Genomic DNA, 18,803 nt, shown 5'->3' with positions numbered 1-18,803 from the left:
TCATAAGAGTTATTTTGCTGAAATATTATGACACCACAGAACTGTGGTGTTGTCTGCTGTTACTGAGAACATGCACCAGTCATTTGCACCAGCGATGGGAGAAAACTATTAGATCATAGTTCACACCCTGCAGATGGAGAAAACCATCTTCTGCCGAAAAACCTCACAGATACTAAAAAGATTATGTCATCATGTGAAATCCATCCTAGAAGCTACCATACCCTGAACTGATCCTAGTGAATCTGTTGAAAACGTCACTGGAAATGCTGAACTGGAAAGAGAGAATTGTATTTCTGTTTATAGCAGTTCTACTACAGCATTGTTACTAATGAACTTGCACATACACAAAAACTAATCCAGAAATATCACTGTGTTTTTATATTCTGTTTAGAACAAATTATATATAAAGACAGGCCATTGCATGTTACAAGAACATTTCCTCAGAAAAAAAGTTATAAATCAGGATATTCAGCTGTCATCCCATTCAACTTGGATAAAGATGAAACAGAGAATTTGCCTCCCAGACATGGCACTTTAGTCTGCTTTCTACTTTTAAATACAATAGAAATCAGAAAAGTGAAAAAAGTTAGCCTTTAAGGACAAAGTTTATACATACTGATTACTTCACATTCTTTCTATGATCTGACAAATCCAATTTCTCACTAGTTCACCAAACCCAACAGCTACAAACCTTTCAAGAAAAGCGCAAGTCTGAATTTTTTTGGCATGGGTTAAGGGAAAGGCACAAGAGCAGGCACAACATAACTTAGAGAAGGCTAGACTGATCTCAGGAGATCTCCAGATTGCTCTCTCCCAAAACTATTCCTATTGTATCTAAAAACTATTTATTTTTCAGAGTTTCATCATGTAAAAAACAGGAGAGGTGGATTTCCATGACTTGGCAATCTCATCATTTCAAATCACGGAAGTCAGTGGTGAGACAAGATCAATATTTTTTTTTTTTGAGCGAGTTACAATTGTTAGTACGATTTAATGTGCAAAACTGCAGTACTCCCAGGCTGTATAATTAAAAAGTTCATAAATTCTCTTAAGCAAAAGTTGGCCCTACATACTTCCATACTGAGTATTATTTTAGAATTTTGACTAGCACAAGACACAGGAAAAAAAGAAGGCATTAGAAAAATATGCTTGTGAACTCTAGGAAAGGACAGAACCTTCCCAGAAGTGCTAGAGCAAGTATGACCAGAATAGATAGAAAAGTACTTACTGGGAAAAAACTCACATATATGTGATTTTGAAATTCAGCAGTTACTGCTTTTCTTTGCACTTCATAGATGTTTGGACCCTAGAATGGCACCAGGATCACCTTAAATAAATATAGCCTTAACATACCCTTTTGACCCTCACTGACCACCGCACCATATGACAGCTTATCATCAAATGTGGTCGACTGGGGCTTTCAGTTGGAGCTGGCTGACTGTCCTCAGACCTACATCCTTCCTACATGATGTGAAAAGGAGTTGAAACGAAGCAGAGGAAATCACAGTACTTGCTCTGAACAGGAAAAGTTATTTTCATGTCCTGTGTCAAAAGTTATCTGGGGCTTCAGCTGTCACTGCAGTCCCACAGTTCGCAGAATTAAGTCTATTTTTTTTTCTAACACATGTTCTTGCCATCATCCTAGTTCTTTAGGGATGGCTCTCCAGCCCCTCATATAGTGGATTTTCAGTGGTGCCTTTAGCCAGAGAGTGCCTTATTGACAGTATACTGAATCTGACCCCTGCTCCAAGTTAAGTTTGTTTATTCTATTGCTGTTTCTTTGTTGTTGTTGTTTTAAAAACATAATAACAATTACTAAACAAAATGTAAAAAACACCCTGTGAAGGAAGAACCTGAGGCCAGGTTTACACACATTACATTAGAGCTTTAAACTCACCTTCCTTTCTCTAGCCTGATAAGTTTTTGATTTATTTACTGCGGAATGACACCATTTGAGTAAGAAATGGAAACCATTTGTTTGTATAGAAAGACTGACCATCAAGAGGCAACTACAATGCCTTTTGGACAGGGTTTGGGGCAGAAATGCCTCCTTTTTAAGATGTCACAGAGTTTCATGCAAGAGGCTCTTGCTGGCTGGGGTGCTTGGAAGTGAGGATGGGTGCATTGGTGATTTTAACTGCACACAGGCACCCTCTGGAGATGGCCCAGGATGCCGCCTCTCTCAAAGCAGGGTCAGCTACTGCTGTGCATCCACAAAGCCTCCACAGCCTCTCTGGCAATCACCTTCTCTGTTTATGTGGATCTGCCCGCATTTCAATGTGTGCCCACCGCCTCTTGTCCTGTGTTGCTGGGCACCATAGAGAAGAGCTTGGCTCCTTCTTTACTCCCCCAGTCAGGTAGTTATAGACATGGATAAGATGCCCCAGAGCAGACGACAATACTGCTCCCACCAAGCTAAAATGACTCTACACTCAGCCAGACTGTAAGATCACAGACTCTAGAGACATGCCCAGAACTTCAGTCACCACCAGTGTTCCCCTTCCCAGTATTCCTGACTTGTCTCTGAATGAAGAGTAGGATACGTTCCATAAACTTCACACGTCTATTGGTGTTTGAAATAGTTTATCATAGAATGTCAGGGATTGGAAGGGACCTCAAAAGATCATCTAGTCCAATTCCCCTGCCAGAGCAGGAACACCTAGATGAGGTTACACAGGAAGGCGTCCAGGTGGGTTTTGAATGTCTCCAGAGAATGAGACTGCACAACCTCCCTGGGCAGCCTGTTCCAGTGCTCTGTCACCCTCACTGAGAAGAAGTTTCTTCTCATATTTAAGTGGAACCTCTTGTGTTCCAGTTTGTACCCATTGCCCCTTGTCTTCCCATTGGTTGTCACCGAGAAGAGCCTGGCTCCATCCTCATGACACTCACCCTTTACACATTCATAAATATTAATAAGGTCACTCCTCAGTCTCCTCCAAGCTAAAGAGCCCAGCTCCCTCAGCCTTTCCTCTTAAGGGAGATGCTCCACTCCATCATCTTCTTGGCTCTATCGAATTCACCCAACAAACATTAGAAAATTGCTTGATACAAGAACAGAAGAGACCAAAGATTTTATTGCCTTGTCAGGTGTAAAAATTTATTTATGCTATTTATCAAGTGTTTAAATTTACACAAAAGACAACACTTCAATTTCAGGTCCAATTGTCCATCAGTAAGCCCTACATCAGAATACCCTTGACACTTCCAAGCACAATTTTTACAAGATGGCTTAGAACAGCAGAGTCTCATAAATAATGGCCAGCTTCACAAGCCTGAAGGTCACTACGTCATTGGTATTTCTCTGCTGAGCATGACCCACAGAACAGCGGAAGTCTTAAAACCATTTTAATCCCCAAACACTATAACTACTGCACTCAGAACACTTAAATCACATTGCCCTGCATTAGTAACACCAACCATCATATCTAGTCTTAAAGATTTACCACATCTTCCCCTAACAAAACACCTTTTTTTAAAAAAAAAAACATTGTAAGAGAACTGTGCATCAAAACAACTGCAAAATAGACAATCATCCATTTGGCTTGGTTTTACAACAAAAATAACATCAGTTATCTTTTTGTTAACTTTATCTCCTGTGTTTTGCTCTTTTCCCCTCCCCTTTATCTTGGGAAACTATACTAGACCAGGCAGTTTAATTGTAGCACTGAGGTAGCATATTTTAATTGAACAGAATAATAAGTCTGCTATTGTGCCTCCTCTCCTTTAAAGCACACACACAAAAAAAATCCCCAGAGTTTTTCAACTTCTTTGGAGAAGACAGGCATATAGTTCATATCCAACAGCCACTCCATTTTGAATTCAAAGCACAAAGCATCTCTGAATGGTAGATATATAATACAAGCTAGAATGAAAGAGAACATATGCAAGATGATGGAACTAGGTCATTTTCATTAGAACTATGGTAACATTTTAGCTCTAAGGCACCTATTGTTCCCTATTATGAAAAGCATTCTTTACAGTCTCTGAAGTTTAATTTCAAAGAGTAGGATACTGAAAAAAGGCATCTGTGCCTCAGTTCTTCTAAAAGATTTTCACACTATCTGCAGAAAGGGTCAAAAAATGGCAACAAAAACCAAAAGAAATCAAATGGACTTAACAGAAAACCAGTAGGAATCAGCAACGTGAGTATATTAAAAGAACCAAAGGCAAAAGATATAACGCGCCTGAATGAACTGAGAGCGCTTCCCATTCACTTAAAAGTCAGAGCTGGGATAGCCTTGGGAAAACAAACAAACAAACAAACAAACAAAATCACTGCAAGTGTGTAAGACTAGTTTTGTAATAAATTGAGAATAACAGTATCTCAGCTTTGCTCTCCTGGCTAAAAGCTTTCAAAGAGAAAGCTGAATTCAAGCCATACCCAAGACTGCAGCCTTAGCACCCAGATTGATTACTGAAGTAACTGTTACACACACCTGTATATTTAAGGGTGAATAGTAAACAAGGAACGCTAGCCATTTTCTGCTCTGTATGCCATGCTAGTACACATAGCCTTGTCAACTCTATTGCATGGTACACAATCCTCCTCCAGCCCTGGGATGCATCTTTGAATCTCCCCCTCTCTATCTTTCAAACAGCAATGCAAAAATTTTACTGCAGTTAAAACCTCTTGGGTTAGCTGCATGGCTAAGGCAAACTGGTTTTTAACACCTTGGAACACAGATAGAGAATGTAACTGAGCTGTCTGCTAAGTAAACCTTCAGGAAAACAAACAAACAAACAAACAAACAAACAGCTGAGGGAAAATCCAAGAGTTATAATGACCAATTCAAACTGTTTATGGAGACTTCACTGTTAATCTTTCAAGTAATCCAAGATGCACTCTAACACCTGTTATGAAAAATTTAAGGCTTTTATGAACACCCTCATACATACAAAAGGAGTATTAAACAGCAGGAACCTGCTTACAGTAAATACAAACATCTGAAAATCTCTGAAACCTGTTTATACAAATACTAATAAATCCTTTAATATTTTGTACAACTAGAAGGTGCACAGATTGGCATTCAAGCGGTCAATGCTGGCAAACATCTGTCAGACAATAACATGATTTACTTGGATAACAATATAGTTTAAAATGCCATAAATTAAAAAATAAGTTAGTTCACATTTTTTCTTCCCCAGCTTTTATGTACATCTTAGTCTTTAATGAGATCGCATAGCCTTCTGCAGAAGCTCGAGGTCTTTCCGTCTGTTTTTGATTGCTCTGGCACAGCCATACTCTTCCAGTTGTAAAGGGATATATTTTTCTATGTGAACGAGCCCATGCCCAGCAGGACCAGTAAACAGCTTAATCCAGGACGGCTTAAGGTTTCCTCTGAAGCCAAGAAAGGCCAGGCTTCCTGTAACAAAAACAGCCCAGTGTTACCAAACCAGTCAAACCCATCCAAACATAACATGGGACCGGCTGGGAAAGGAACAGCTCGCTCCTCTGAAATTCTGTCCCCCAGATTTTATACAGGTCATTAATCCACTCTCAGCTTCACATGCACCTCGCTAGGAAATATTGATCTGCAATTTCCTTTTCCAATAGGCAGTATTAAATACCCTGAAATCTTAATTTGAAAACGCAGATATCAGGACAGCTATAAAACCTGCTTTCTCAGACAGGACTTGTGCCAAGGCCCTGAGCAGACAAGAGCTACCTCAAGAGGCATATAAAATCATCCCTCAAAACAACAACAGTTTCTCATCTCTACCTCCAGATTTTGTTAGAACAGGAAATACTAGCCTGGCACAAGAGATTGTTTAAAAATAGATTTGCTGGGGAGGCACAATACAGGCTCTGTGAAAAAACCCTGGGGTTCTTTTTCTGTAAGCGACAGGCACCAAAAAAACCGCTAGCCACTTCTCTGCTTGCAACAAGCTTCCCAAACACCCTTTTGGGGCAATGGGAAGGGTCTTCAGCTCCATCTGCTGAAGGGCTGCCCAACCCCTTCTCAAAAATGACTGAAAGGCAGCAGCCCACACCAGTGCAGACTGGCAGCCATCCCCCGGCAGCTGCGTCCTTCTTACACACCCCGTGAGAACGCCACCATGCCAACACAAACACAGAGGCCAAGGCGGCGTCAAAGAAATGTGCAAAATTTCCACCAACCGTTGCTCTGAAGATAAGGCGGTTTGGCTGTCCCCAGGGACATTAAGGCTTCTGATAAATTATTAGGATTTGCTACATCACCTCTTGTGCTCAGTAGAACAATGGACCTGTAGAAGAAACAGTGCACAGACAGCAGTTGTTGGAAAGTGTTCTTAATATTCTGCTACAGGCTTTTACAGCTAGCTGGCCTCATAGTCCACTTGCTTAAGAGTACTCAAGCCATGTCATCTCATGACACAGTCAAACCCCTCTGAAAGCAGCACTTCGAAAACCGCCCACCTAGATTTTTTAAACTGGCTTTTAAATTTAACTTCAAAATCATTAGAAAGTGTTATTCAAATATAGTTTCATATTTTCTATTAAAAAATCAAGTTTAGATATTGATTCAAAATTAGAATATTAGAACGCTGATTTTTCTGACACTAACTTTTTATCTTTCCTTAATGATAAGCAATTTTCTTCCTAGATAGGGAGAGAACAGTACGATATCTTGTCACATAGTTTTTGTCACTGTCCTTAAGTGACCTTATTAATTAAACATAAAGTTATTATTGTTTTAAGCAGTGTTATATTTAGTTAAAAAATTATTTTGAGGTGAAAAACAGGCGGCACTGGAAAACTGTAAGTGTTCAAAATTAGAGTTACTCTGTCTTCTCAAATAAGCCTAATGTCTGTGAAAATGCTCCTATGTTTACACTATCTCCTCAACTTAGATATAGCTTTTGCTCATTTTCAGTGCTCCTGTATAGATATCATTATTTAAACCCTTGTTAGAGAGCAGAGATACAGCTTATGGGATATAGTGGAAATAAGTGGTCATTACACATACCTTTGTGGAATTCCAGATCTTAAATACTCATCTACACGCTTAATATCTACTGCAGAAAAGAATTTTTTTCCTGACACTGTGCCAATGCAGGCATCAACTACAACAATAAGTATACCGTCATCCTTGAAGGAAAACATAGTGTCATTGACCTAAAAAGGGAGGAGAAAAGTAGAAAATAATTTTTTTCTTTCTTTCTTAAAGTTAATATGAAATGAACAGTGATTCTACTGCACACAGTGTTAATCTTCATCTAGTTTAGACACAGTGGTGTACTGATTTCTGGACAAATACTTGTTTCTTCCAGCATCTCTTGATTTTCACCCTTGAGGGGAAGCTTTGAATGGGACTTCTGAAATTGCATGAGACTTCAGTAGATCACGCATGTCAGGTGGCTCAATACCTGCCTCAGTAATTGCTCCTGCTTCAGGAAGCTGAAATTCAGATACTGAACCATCTGGACTTCTCAGCAACAGCACAGTTAATCTGTCTGTGCAGTAGCCCAGTTCCTCCCTACAGAGTCCTCCTACTGCTTTTGGATACGGCACATACATTGCCACAGAAGTTTGCTGACGCCGAGGTTACGCTGCTCACGTGCCATTTATCTGTCTAAATAACTCAAGAGTTCTACTGTTTCAACCAAGCTATCGCAGTGACATTGCTGAACATAAGCCACATACAGACTCTAAGTTTTGTGGTATGAGGATGTCTGCAAATGCTATTTCAGCATCACGTGTAAGTCCCCTTCAACACCTGAATAGAAAAGTCAAATTAAACTACTTTTTATACCAGATCACATCAGTGGGCTTATCAGGACAGCATCAGAACATATACAGAAACCTCTACGGATTCTTTAGTAATTGCCATTTTGAAGGAGTTTAGCAAAGCTTAAAGGTTTGAATGACATCCTATTAACTCACTAATTTCTTAGAACAAAACTAATTTCAGTAACACGGATTTAACTAACAGGTTTTTGTTTAGTTTTGTTGTTGTTTGTTTATTTTTTCCAAAGGCAGCCATCAATAAGTTTACATCCATCCAGATTTCAACATGAGTCTGAAGATTTTAAATTCTCCTGTACTGATACAATTTTCTCTCCAGCAGGAAAGCATTCAAATATAAAAATGGAGCTCTAGAGCCTCACTTTCTGAGGCTAAAACATCAGCTTTCTGATTGCTTTGTTTTTAAACCATGAACCAACACTTTTCATCCAAGTGAAGAAAAGTGAGGTCAGCATTATACAGAGCTGTACAGCTTATGTAATACAAACTGCTAAAGATCATAGAAAAAAAACATAAACAATACTTACAGAAATAAATGCTTGCTGACCTCTGCTTAATTCTTTTTTACCAGATGAATTAATCTGCACAAGGAGGTAGTTTTTGTGAGGATCGCTGGTGAATACCATCTGGATATCAAACAAAACATGTTAAGTACACAAATCCATGTGTCTTCAACACTTTCTCATGCCAGGCAATTTACAGCAGACCACCCATGCTCCAAAGCAAATGCATCCATTTGTTAGCAGCATTATTTATGGCACTAGCAATGCTAATAAATATGTTGTATAGTGTAACCCATTTTATTCCTTGCTTTCAGTATTCTTCTCAGCTTCTATAGCTAAACTGGTTAATACAATTTCAACATGATGCTAATAAGCAAAGATCCAAAGAAGAGAAAGCTGGCCAATAACATACAGATCTCTGCAGCAAAGCTAGCCTACACAGAGTACAGACAGTACTGTAGCACAAGACATCACATCTACCTATGTCCCTTCTCTGTAGCACTCCAGTGACAGGTGAAAAGTATTTTTCAAAGAGCAAAAACTCTTTTCAAAGAGCAAAGGACTCCCTGCCTTCTGTAGTACAGGAGATTAACGATGTGACCATCGCAAAGTGGCAGGTGCAGTATTCTGTGCTGAAAGACTCTAATCCTTTCTTAAATGAGTAGACAGCAACACCAACTACGCAGTTCATGAAACGTTTTGCTTATTTTATTTTACCTGAGTTGTGCCGCACTTTGTACATGGTACAGTAGTTTTTACTGGCATCTGCTTTACGACAGTTGGTCCTTGGTAGTACTTTGGGTAAGCTTTTGTCATGCAGTTACTGATCCCTTTTGCTGAATCTTTGGTCACAATCTTGATCCTTTCACATCCCTGAGATGAGCAATAACTGTGACCATCCCTATCATATTTGGCTTGAAGAAATAAAAACAGTAATCTACACAAAAGGGGGGAAAAATAATCTAGATCAATTGCTGGAAAGACAGGTATTATTGTTAAATCTTAACAGCTCTATTTCATGGTTTTCAGAAGCAGAGAAACTATGGTATTCACTTCTGCACCATTGTTCAGACTTTTTCAAAATATTTACAGTTTACTAGAGTTAGGAAGTCTCTACTGACATATCTGAAATTTCCAACAATTAAGGGAGAAATCATCATGAATGCAAATGCTTGGAAAAAAACAGCCACTCCTCCAATCAGTGGCTTACAGGAAACAAAAAGCAAACTACAGAGCATAAATGTTTTCTTTGATCATAGATATTTGCAGATATGTTTGGATATTCAGCTTCACCCACCAGCACTAGACAATGTAATTGTACTGTTCCAAATGCCTGGAAATGCAATTTACGGGGTAATGGTCATTAATGTTTGCAGTACACAAAGACTGGTAATTCTTCCATTATGTATTTGACTGTTATCAATGTAGCTCTTAGACAAAAGAGACTTAAATGTATTTTGAAAGCCACTTTCATCTGCACATTTACTACAGACAGACAATGTAGCAGATAAGGGAACAAAATAAATAGGAGAATAAATTACAAATTAAAGCAAGACATAGAAGTGATGTATGTAGGACTTAATTTACTCTAAGTTGACCATATTCTAAACCTCTGAGAAGGATCTCAGCAGCCTCTGTCAGGTATTGTTGAAAGAGAGAACAGGACTAAATACTTCAAAAAGGCTGAAAACAGATTAGGATTTTCAGAAATACATTACTGAAAGGTTCTTGGAACAGAAAACTTCTTGCAAATTTCTAGAATTTTCGGTTTAACAAGAATGTGCATGTTTTCTTTGAAGACTTAGAAGTTACTTCCTGAAATACACTGCTCTGCAGCACACCAGATACCACATTTTCTCCGCACATGGGGTAGTAAATATCTGGCAACTGTGGTGCTCTTGTTAAAGTGTTTCAGTGACAACCACTGTATTTTGGAGATTCAAAGTCACGAAGTATTTCATCAAATAGGCTTTGGGCTTCTCCACAACAACCTTCCTCTTACGCAGGTGTCTCAATCAGTTGCTTTTAAAACTATCAGACTGTATACTTTAGGGTTATACAACATCTTCCAATAGGGTAAAATTACAAGAAGTTACCCAGTACTGTTGTCAAAGTAAAACTTCTTGTCTGACTTATTCTTTTCGAGCTCCATCATTGAAGATACAGGCATGTAGCGCTCCACCTTGCTTGACAGAGCAGATGACCGCCTTTGAAACGTTTCCAATACTATAACAAAATCTGTATTTGGTTGATAACAAAGGCCAACACGAATCCAGTCATTCCTGAAAACAAAAGAAAATGTATGATTCAACACAGGAACAGTTTATATGACAACAGACAAAGAGATCATGCAAAAAAACCCGAGTAACGGGAACACAAAAAGCTCTCAACCAGAACTTTCTTCCCTTCTCTACACAAAGTATATAATTAAACATTATAATAACTTAAATTCTCTCAGGATATATTTGTTTTCATGCTTTATACATTTAACAAGTTTAGCTGACAACAAAATCAAGTATGCTAAACTATTCAACTCCAGTTCTGTTCAACATCACTATTTGCACATTTTGTTTAAAGGATTTTTTGTAAAGACATTGTACTGGACAGAAGTTTAACTTCAAGTGCAGGTCTATCACTTTCTCTCTTGTTTTTCACACTTTAGTTTTTTTAATTATTAAAAATGAACAAACAAACACAACAAAACAAAAACCCCCAAAACAACAAGATCCAGTCTTACTGATGATTGCAAGCTCTCATGATTCCAAATCTGCAGTACATTACTTCAGTATTGCCTTATGGATCAATGACATGAAAGAAAGTAAACGTACTTGTTGAAGTTAATGAGATAAAGATAGGTGACATTTGGAGCTTTTCCATTCCAATGTATTGTGTAGCCCTTTTGGAGCATCACTACTGGCTGGTATTGTTGAAAGACAGCTTTTTGATTAATGCCTCTAAGAACCATGGGATTGGCTGGGTACTCATCTCGTACAATAGTCATAGAAAGATTCTGACCATTCCAGGTTTGGACATAAACCTATATGATATAAAGGAGGATGAAATAAAAGAGGAAAGATTTGGAGACTGTAAAAAACGAAATGAAATAGTGAAGAATAGTAAGTACATTATTAGCCACAACACTGCAATTTCTTCTCCTGAAGAAGAGCCCTATTTGAAAAACTATCGTAGATTTTGCCCATTTTACAGACAAAAAAAGGGGAGGAGAAAAAAATATGTATAGAACCAGCTGTGGTACTTGGCCAAACTCATACAGAATGGGAACTAGAATGGGAATCAAACCTATGTGAGATTTGTATGCAGAAGGTGGTATTTAACACCACTATTTAAAAAAAAAAAAAAAAAAGGGAAAGAAAAAAGCAGCCCTTTAAAACCCACTCTGTGGAAAAAAAAGACAGAGCTCCAGTGGAGAAAAGACCTCCAATAGGAAAAGGTTTTAGCAGATAGGGCTCCAACATGGAACTCCTTGTAGGCATACACATTTGGTTTTACCTTGCAGCATTTAATACTGTACTCCCAGTTTGTACGACGAAGGGAACACGATATACACGACTGGCTGAAAAGTGTAATATGCACAGAAGTGTTTTTAAAAGTCAAAGAATTTTTCAATCCAAAGATAGTTAATTGTGTTGTTATTACACTCCACATGCCCCCACAAGCTGTTCATATTGTAAATTTTCCCTAAACAGAAAGCTACAAGAGTACTAGCCTGTGCATAAGTCCCACTGCAAACCACTCCACTCCATTCTGTAATATTAATGCATTTGGGGTGTTGAATCAAGTAGTTATCCATTCTGCCCACATAGGTGTCCTTGTAGTCAGTCACTGAACCATCTAGATCATGAAATATTGAGTTCTTGTCACCATCCAGATCTCCTTCTTCAAACCAGGGACCAGGTTTTCCAAAGAATGCTTTCAAAGAAACCTAGCAATAACAATTAAAATAATTGTTTGTTTGTTTTCCCCAAGCAAAGCACAGACAAACATTTGCATACCTGCAGGAACACAGGAATCAGTCAAAGTTGATTAAAAACTTTAGGGAAAGGACAGTATAATCTTGCAAAGTGGACATTTTGATTTTCAGTAATAGGCTCAGGCCAGCTTTTGCTTCTGAACAGTGTTAATATTTGCAAATGAAAATTCATTACTAAGGATACACCAAACCTTACAAAGATATCATTTCAGCTTTACCATTAGCCATGAAAGAGATCATCATTGCAGCATAGCCTACATCTTCCTTGGTACTATTTTTGCTTGGGGGACAAAAGTGACTTCCAACAAAGAGAGAACCTCTGGAGCAGGAATGTATAGCAAAGATCAGCTAGGGCCCTTGGACATTCATTTCAAATACACCTAGAAGAAAATGAAGCTATTTGAAAGAATTAAGGGAAACTTGTAATAAACTTACGTTTGGACCAAACTTCACAAGAGATATGTTGTTTTTTGGTGTCATCTGCCATGGATTTTTCATCAAGAATCCAACTGCACTGGTAAATCTGTCTGGAGTTGGCACAAAGTTTTTGAATGTGCACTTGGTAAGGTGAATAGGACCATCATAAATTTGAAAGCCTCTGATTGGAAATGTCCTGTTAATGCAAGCAAATATTTATAGCACCCTGTAACAAAACCCATGATAAACCTGAAACTGTATCGCAAATGCATTTCTTCATAGATGAATCAAGAAAGCAATGTGAAGAGAAAAACCTGCGGGTTAGATTTTAGTAAAGTAGAACTTGCTTCTGCACTTTAATAATAGAATCATAGTATAGTTACAGCTGGAAGGGACCTTCAAAGGTCATCTAGTCCAGTCCCCCTTGCAATGAGCAGAGACACCTTCAACTAGATCAGGTTGCTCAGAGACACACCTATCCTGGCCCTGAATGTCTCCAGGGATGGGGCATCTACCACCTCTCTGGGCGACCTGTTCCAGAGTTTCACCACCCTCATTGTAAAAAATATCTTCCTCATGTCTAGAATGAGACAAAAAATCTCCCACTCTTTTGAATTTTCCTGACGAAAGAGACTTCACTGTCCATTTGCAAATGTGTCACTTCCCAAATACAGAAATACAGCTGGAGAATACTACTCTTCAACTGATCATGGTAACTGCGAGAAGTGCTCATAGACTGGAGGAAAACAAATGTCACTTCTAACTTGAAGAAGAAACACCCAGGGAACTGCAGGCTGATAAGCCCCAGCTTGATCCCCAGAAAGGTGCTGAAGCAGATAATCCTGGAAACCATTTCATGGCACGTGAAGGATGAGAGAGTCATCAGGAGTAATCAGTATGGATTCATCAAGGAGCAGTTATGCTTGACCAACTTAATAAACTTCTGTGATTAAATGAATGGCCTGGTAGCTGAGCAGAGGGGAGTAGACATGGTCTACCTAAACTCCAGTAAGACTTTTGACACTATGTCCCATACGATTCTCATGAAGTATGGTGTATTGAAAACTAGCTGAATGGCTGGGCCCAGAGGGTGATGACATGAAGTCTCCTTGAAGGTCAGTAACTAGTGGTGAACCCCAGAGGTCAATACTGGTTCCAATATTGTTGAACACCTTTATTAGTGACTTGGATGATGGGGATGAGTGTAGTCTCAGCAAGTTTGCAGAGGATACACAGCTCTGAGGAGCAGCTAACACACCAGAGGGTCATGCTGCCATCCCAACAGACCTCAATAGGCTGGAAAAAAGGGCACATGGGAACCTCATCAAGTTCAGCATGAGGAAGTGTGAAGTCCTGCACATACGGAGGAACAACCCTATGCATGAGCAAAAAGGACCTACGGGTCCTGGTGGAAATCAATTTGACCACAAGCCACGATGTGTCCTTGACACAAAGAGACAAACGGTATTCTGGGTTGCACTGGGAGAAGTGTTGCCAACAGTTCAAGGGAGATGATCCTTTCTATCTATTCAGTACTTGTGAAGCCACACCTAGACTTCTTGTTCCCAGTAGAAGACAGACCTGGACCTACTGCAAAGAGTCCCATGAAGGGCCACAAAGATGATTAAGTGACTGGAGCATCTCTCATAGGAGGAAACATTAGGAGACCTCAGACTGTTCAGCCTGGAGCAGAAAAGAATCAGGCAGGAATCTCATCAATGTATAAGAATCTCTGAAGGGAGGGGGTAAAGAAGACTGAGTAAGGCTCTTTGCAGTGGTGCTCAGTGACAGGACCAGAGACAATGGGCACAAGCTGAAACACAGGAGGTTCCTCCTGAATATAAGGAGAAACTGTCTCACCGTGAAGGTGACTGAACACTAGCCCAGGTTACCCAGGGAGGTTGTGGAGTCTCCATTCTTGTAGATATTCTAAAGCAAACTGAACATGGTCCTGGACAACCAGCTCTAGGCGGCCCTGCTTGAGCAGGGAGTTGTGCAAGATGACGTCCAGAGGCCCCTTCCAACCTCAACTGTTCTGTAATTCTGCTCAACTAGACTGAATACCTCATATCACCGCCGTATTAACCTCTTCCCTTCAATTGGCTAAGCAGCAAAAAAACAGGGTCACCTAGACCTGCCTCACCATTCCTTCCTATTCTGTGGCAAGGATAGGACTTGACACTATGTTAAACAAGCATCATAGCAAGCGAGGTAGAAAAGGATCATGGTCACAAATTGGGATTTGTCACATAAAGACAGAGTCTTTAGGCCTAAACTGACTCTTGAAATCCCTGTATCTGAAAGATTTCCTTATCCTTTTTCCTTTATCTTATCCTTTACCCTTTATCCTTTTCTCTCTTTCAGGCCTAAATGTCATTTAAGACTAAGGTTTCACTAAAGCAGGATAACTTAAAATCACTATGGAAAAGTGACCTATGGTAGCATCAGATGAAAACCGACTCAGTAAAGAGATGAGAATGACACAGCTGCGCACAAAGCAGTAAAAAGAAAAATAGGAAATCACCTTAAATACAGTCCTAATCTCTCACAGCTTGAGCAAGAATAGTATTTATATCTAAACCAGAGAATGTTTCGTGTATAATCTACTTCCTTCACTCAGAAGGTACTCACCGATTCCTAGGCAGAGTGCGCGCCTTATTGTCTATTCCTCCAGTTCCTGCATATTTATTTTGGCCTCCTGGAAACCCATAATTCTTGCTCTCACCTATGAACAACGACTCTGATACCTCCTGGCTGGCACCTTCATCGTTTGGGAAGCTCCCATCACTATTGAAGCAATATCAAAGATAAGCTTTTAGCCAAGACTCTTCCAAAGATGGACATACCAAGGCATATGCCTACTTTTATAACAGTCCTCCTACAGCATCACAATTTAGACTTAATTTACAGTACATAGATTAATTAATGTAATCATTAACAGTATTACAGGCTGTTTGAAATGCCAGCACACAGCTGAGCATTAAATTTTCTATCTCCCTTTGCAGTGCAGCACTTTTTTACAGTCCACTTCTGCAATCCTAGAACCGGTTTGTGATAACCCCAAGGGAAGCACTTTTGGCTTACTAAGTTACTTGATTCTTTTTCATTAGAAATAGATTCTGCCCTCTCTAAAAGCTCATCTCCTTTCTTTTCCATTACTCGCTTTCAACTGTTCATGAGGAAAAATCAAAAATGCCTAAGGAATCATATGATACTAAAACCACCTGGATAAACATAACCCTTCTGGTGAAGAGGCAGCAAATTGTGGTGTAAACCAAGCACAGGTTGAATTAAAGTACAAGCTTTGGCAGCTGTGTTAGTTTACAGCGTTTAACACATACTCTGCACCACTGCAAACAGAACCGGGCCCCAAAATGAAACTATAGCCTTATGAAAGTATACCTATTAATTTTAATAGATGGATATATATTTTCTAAGGTTTTATGCAAGAAAAATCAGAAGTAATTAATGTAAAGTACTCACCTAGCAAATGTCAGACCTATTCCATTGTCTGCGAACCTAAAAGAAAGTTCAAAGCTTCAGTCATGTTTTCTGGATTATCCTACAATAAGCTACTGTAAGAGCAGCACATCCTGCTACACACTTAAGAAAGCCTGCATTTTTCTATTAATAGAATTTAGAACCATCGCATATTTAACTCTTATGAAAACGTTACTGTTAAAAAAAAAAAAAAATCAAGTCTTTTTTAATATATTTTAAGCAGGAACATGAGAGCTTCAGGAAAAGCACAGATACCTCAGTATAGATTTACTGTCTCCACCAGCTTTTAGACTTATTACATAGTTTCTTTTTGCCATTTAAGGCCAGTTCTCATGTAATCACATATAAACTTGTTTTATTTAAAGTAGTGGGATGGTGTGAAAGCAGTTCAAGATATTGAGAAGTTCCTCGAGTTAAGCATTAATCTTCTCTTATAACCCTGTTACAATGCACATAAACAAAGCTTTGGGGAAATTTCTTACCAGCATTCAGCTGTCTGCTTCTGGATACCTACCCTGAGTTTTGAATGAGGATATCCCCTCCCCTGACCCAGGCACCATGATCATTGTTTTTGAAAGAGATTAATCTGTCAATCAGGGCAGCAACTCGGGGCTTTTCAGGATCTGCATCTTGATGAGGTCGAAACCTGGAACAGATAAAAACCCCAAACACTCAATGTAAGAATACCGTTTGTTTTACATGTGTCATATATGTTGGGCTGAGAGAGCTTGAAAGATAAACACTCATGCACATCTGATAGGCAAAATCCACTCCGCTTCATGTTTGGAATGACAGAAGCCAAAACCAGGTGCATTTCTAGCGCTCTATTTCTAAAAAAGTGTCTTCGGGGTATAATGAAGAAGGAACATAAAACGTCTCTTTTCCAGTAATTTTCACAGGCTTTTGCTCAATCTCCCCAAGTTACTTTAGCTGCATGTCACCTCCTTTTATCTCCTTGCTTCTCTTTTCACCCTCCCCAAAGTACTCCCTCCCCACTTGTACTGGAGCATAATTATGAAAGTTTGATGGAGGGAATTAAAGCTCCTTGGAAAGATACACAGGACTGACATGCACTACACAAATAAAAAGGCTGGAGGTTTGTCTAAATGCTCCTTCAGATCTTTCAAACTGCTCCTTTAAGCACACCTGAAGTATTTTTCTATACCAACCCTGACACTCTGCATTGCTAGCAAGATGGTCTCAAACAGTAAGTTATGGCTGGAACCTATTTTAGACAAAAGGAAGAAACTGCCTGTTTTAAGACTGCTGGAAGGTTTCAGAGAAAAAGTAATACATTAACAAAAAAAAAAAAAAACAAATATACATTTTGAGGGGGTAAAGATAATATATGCCCCTTATCCCAATTATCTAGTACTCTAATTTGGCTTTGCCCTGTCCTCCTCTGCCAAAGAAGGAAGGGGAGAATGGGTGAATGTTTGGTTTTGATAGTCTCAGGCTCCTCTATGTTTAAACCCTTCCAGTTTGGTTCCACGTACAGTGATTATTAGCCTCGTGTAGTTACAGAGTGCCTCACTACTTCTTTGGCTGCTGTGAAATATGAACCACGTGTCATGCACTGGGTTTCCTCCATCCTCTGTCGATGCCTTGTCAAAACACTACAGGTCCTCACAGGGTATTTTGCCCCTCATATCTTCCTCTTGACTGCCTATTATGACTGAGGTAATCCACAAGGGTTCTAAGGGTTTTCTGTCAAAATTTCATACAGTGGGTTAATTTCTAGATGAAGAAGTATCAAGCACTGGCAAAACTGAGAACTTTCCTTTCTGCATCTGCAATTATCACTTAACTATCCTCATCCTAAACACAGGTTAATCAGAAATAAAGATAACTTTATGAACTATATTTTTAGTCTTAATGCTTAGCTGTCACACTGAAACATTGACAGCTATCCAATACTGTCATTTGACCACTACTCCAGGCTATTTTATTTGAAGGTCAGGACAAGACTAACAGCATGACCTGGAATTTTCCTAGACTCTTCACTGTTTTCTCTCACTTGGTCAACTACAAAAAATGTGGCTGACCATACTATCTTTGCAAACAGCCTTCAGTAAAACTGCACCAAAACTACGATCTCCATGTCTAGGAGGTACAGCAGGAAGCATTCAGCAGTAGGAAAGGCAAGTGAATGTATTACTTGGCTTCAAGCCTTTTTCTAAGAATTATTTAAAACTGAGTCATAAATCAGAAGAGCAGATTTTAAAGTAAGACTTTGATTTTAACAGCAATTCCAAAAAACACTTTAAGCATGACAGTGTAGCATGTTTAATGTGATGCCTTCCAAGGGGCTGAAAACTACCCTGAGCAAGGACTCAGAAGGAACAACCAACTCCTTTAAGGCTCACTGTGCTCTGTTGTTCCCAAAACAGATGAACAAATAAGGGAAAAGAATATAGGAGTATCTGAAAGAATATATATGTTTGATTATTATTTATAAGTAATTATATTGTTTAAAATATGTTTTTCCTCATATCAATCTCAGAACTTTGACATTTTCACTCACTTGGAAGAAAATATCCTTTACCTTGCATTGTTGTCCAAACAAAGATATTCTCTGGGATCATCAGCACTAGCATTAGTTGTTTTAACGCCCTTATCAATGAACAAACCAGCCTGAAACAAGCAAGGAAAGAAAATTCATACT

The 18,803-nt window shown here is 39.0% G+C and overlaps 1 protein-coding gene across 1 annotated transcript in view; it reads right to left on the bottom strand.

The window, feature by feature from the left end:
* Positions 1 to 5,166: 5,166 nt before the first annotated feature.
* Positions 5,167 to 18,803, bottom strand: part of CEMIP2 (cell migration inducing hyaluronidase 2) — a gene marked incomplete at its 3' end in the record, with an annotated part of 36,971 nt that continues 23,334 nt past the window's right edge. Inside the window, exons 11-23 of the mRNA XM_080362641.1 lie at positions 18,684 to 18,772; positions 16,653 to 16,784; positions 16,121 to 16,156; positions 15,269 to 15,424; positions 12,656 to 12,833; positions 11,957 to 12,172; positions 11,058 to 11,266; positions 10,326 to 10,511; positions 8,947 to 9,166; positions 8,254 to 8,352; positions 6,948 to 7,096; positions 6,115 to 6,225; positions 5,167 to 5,359 (exon numbers count right to left, since the gene is read on the bottom strand). Coding sequence (XP_080218767.1) covers positions 5,167 to 5,359; positions 6,115 to 6,225; positions 6,948 to 7,096; positions 8,254 to 8,352; positions 8,947 to 9,166; positions 10,326 to 10,511; positions 11,058 to 11,266; positions 11,957 to 12,172; positions 12,656 to 12,833; positions 15,269 to 15,424; positions 16,121 to 16,156; positions 16,653 to 16,784; positions 18,684 to 18,772 — 1,974 coding nt within the window. The remainder of the gene's footprint in view (positions 5,360 to 6,114; positions 6,226 to 6,947; positions 7,097 to 8,253; positions 8,353 to 8,946; positions 9,167 to 10,325; positions 10,512 to 11,057; positions 11,267 to 11,956; positions 12,173 to 12,655; positions 12,834 to 15,268; positions 15,425 to 16,120; positions 16,157 to 16,652; positions 16,785 to 18,683; positions 18,773 to 18,803) is intronic.

This window comes from Nesoenas mayeri, assembly GCF_963082525.1.
Source record: "Nesoenas mayeri genome assembly, chromosome: Z".
NCBI classification, from domain to species: Eukaryota; Metazoa; Chordata; class Aves; order Columbiformes; family Columbidae; genus Nesoenas; species Nesoenas mayeri.
Note: the sequence above shows the minus strand (reverse complement) of the source record. Positions and strands in the feature narration are given on the sequence as shown.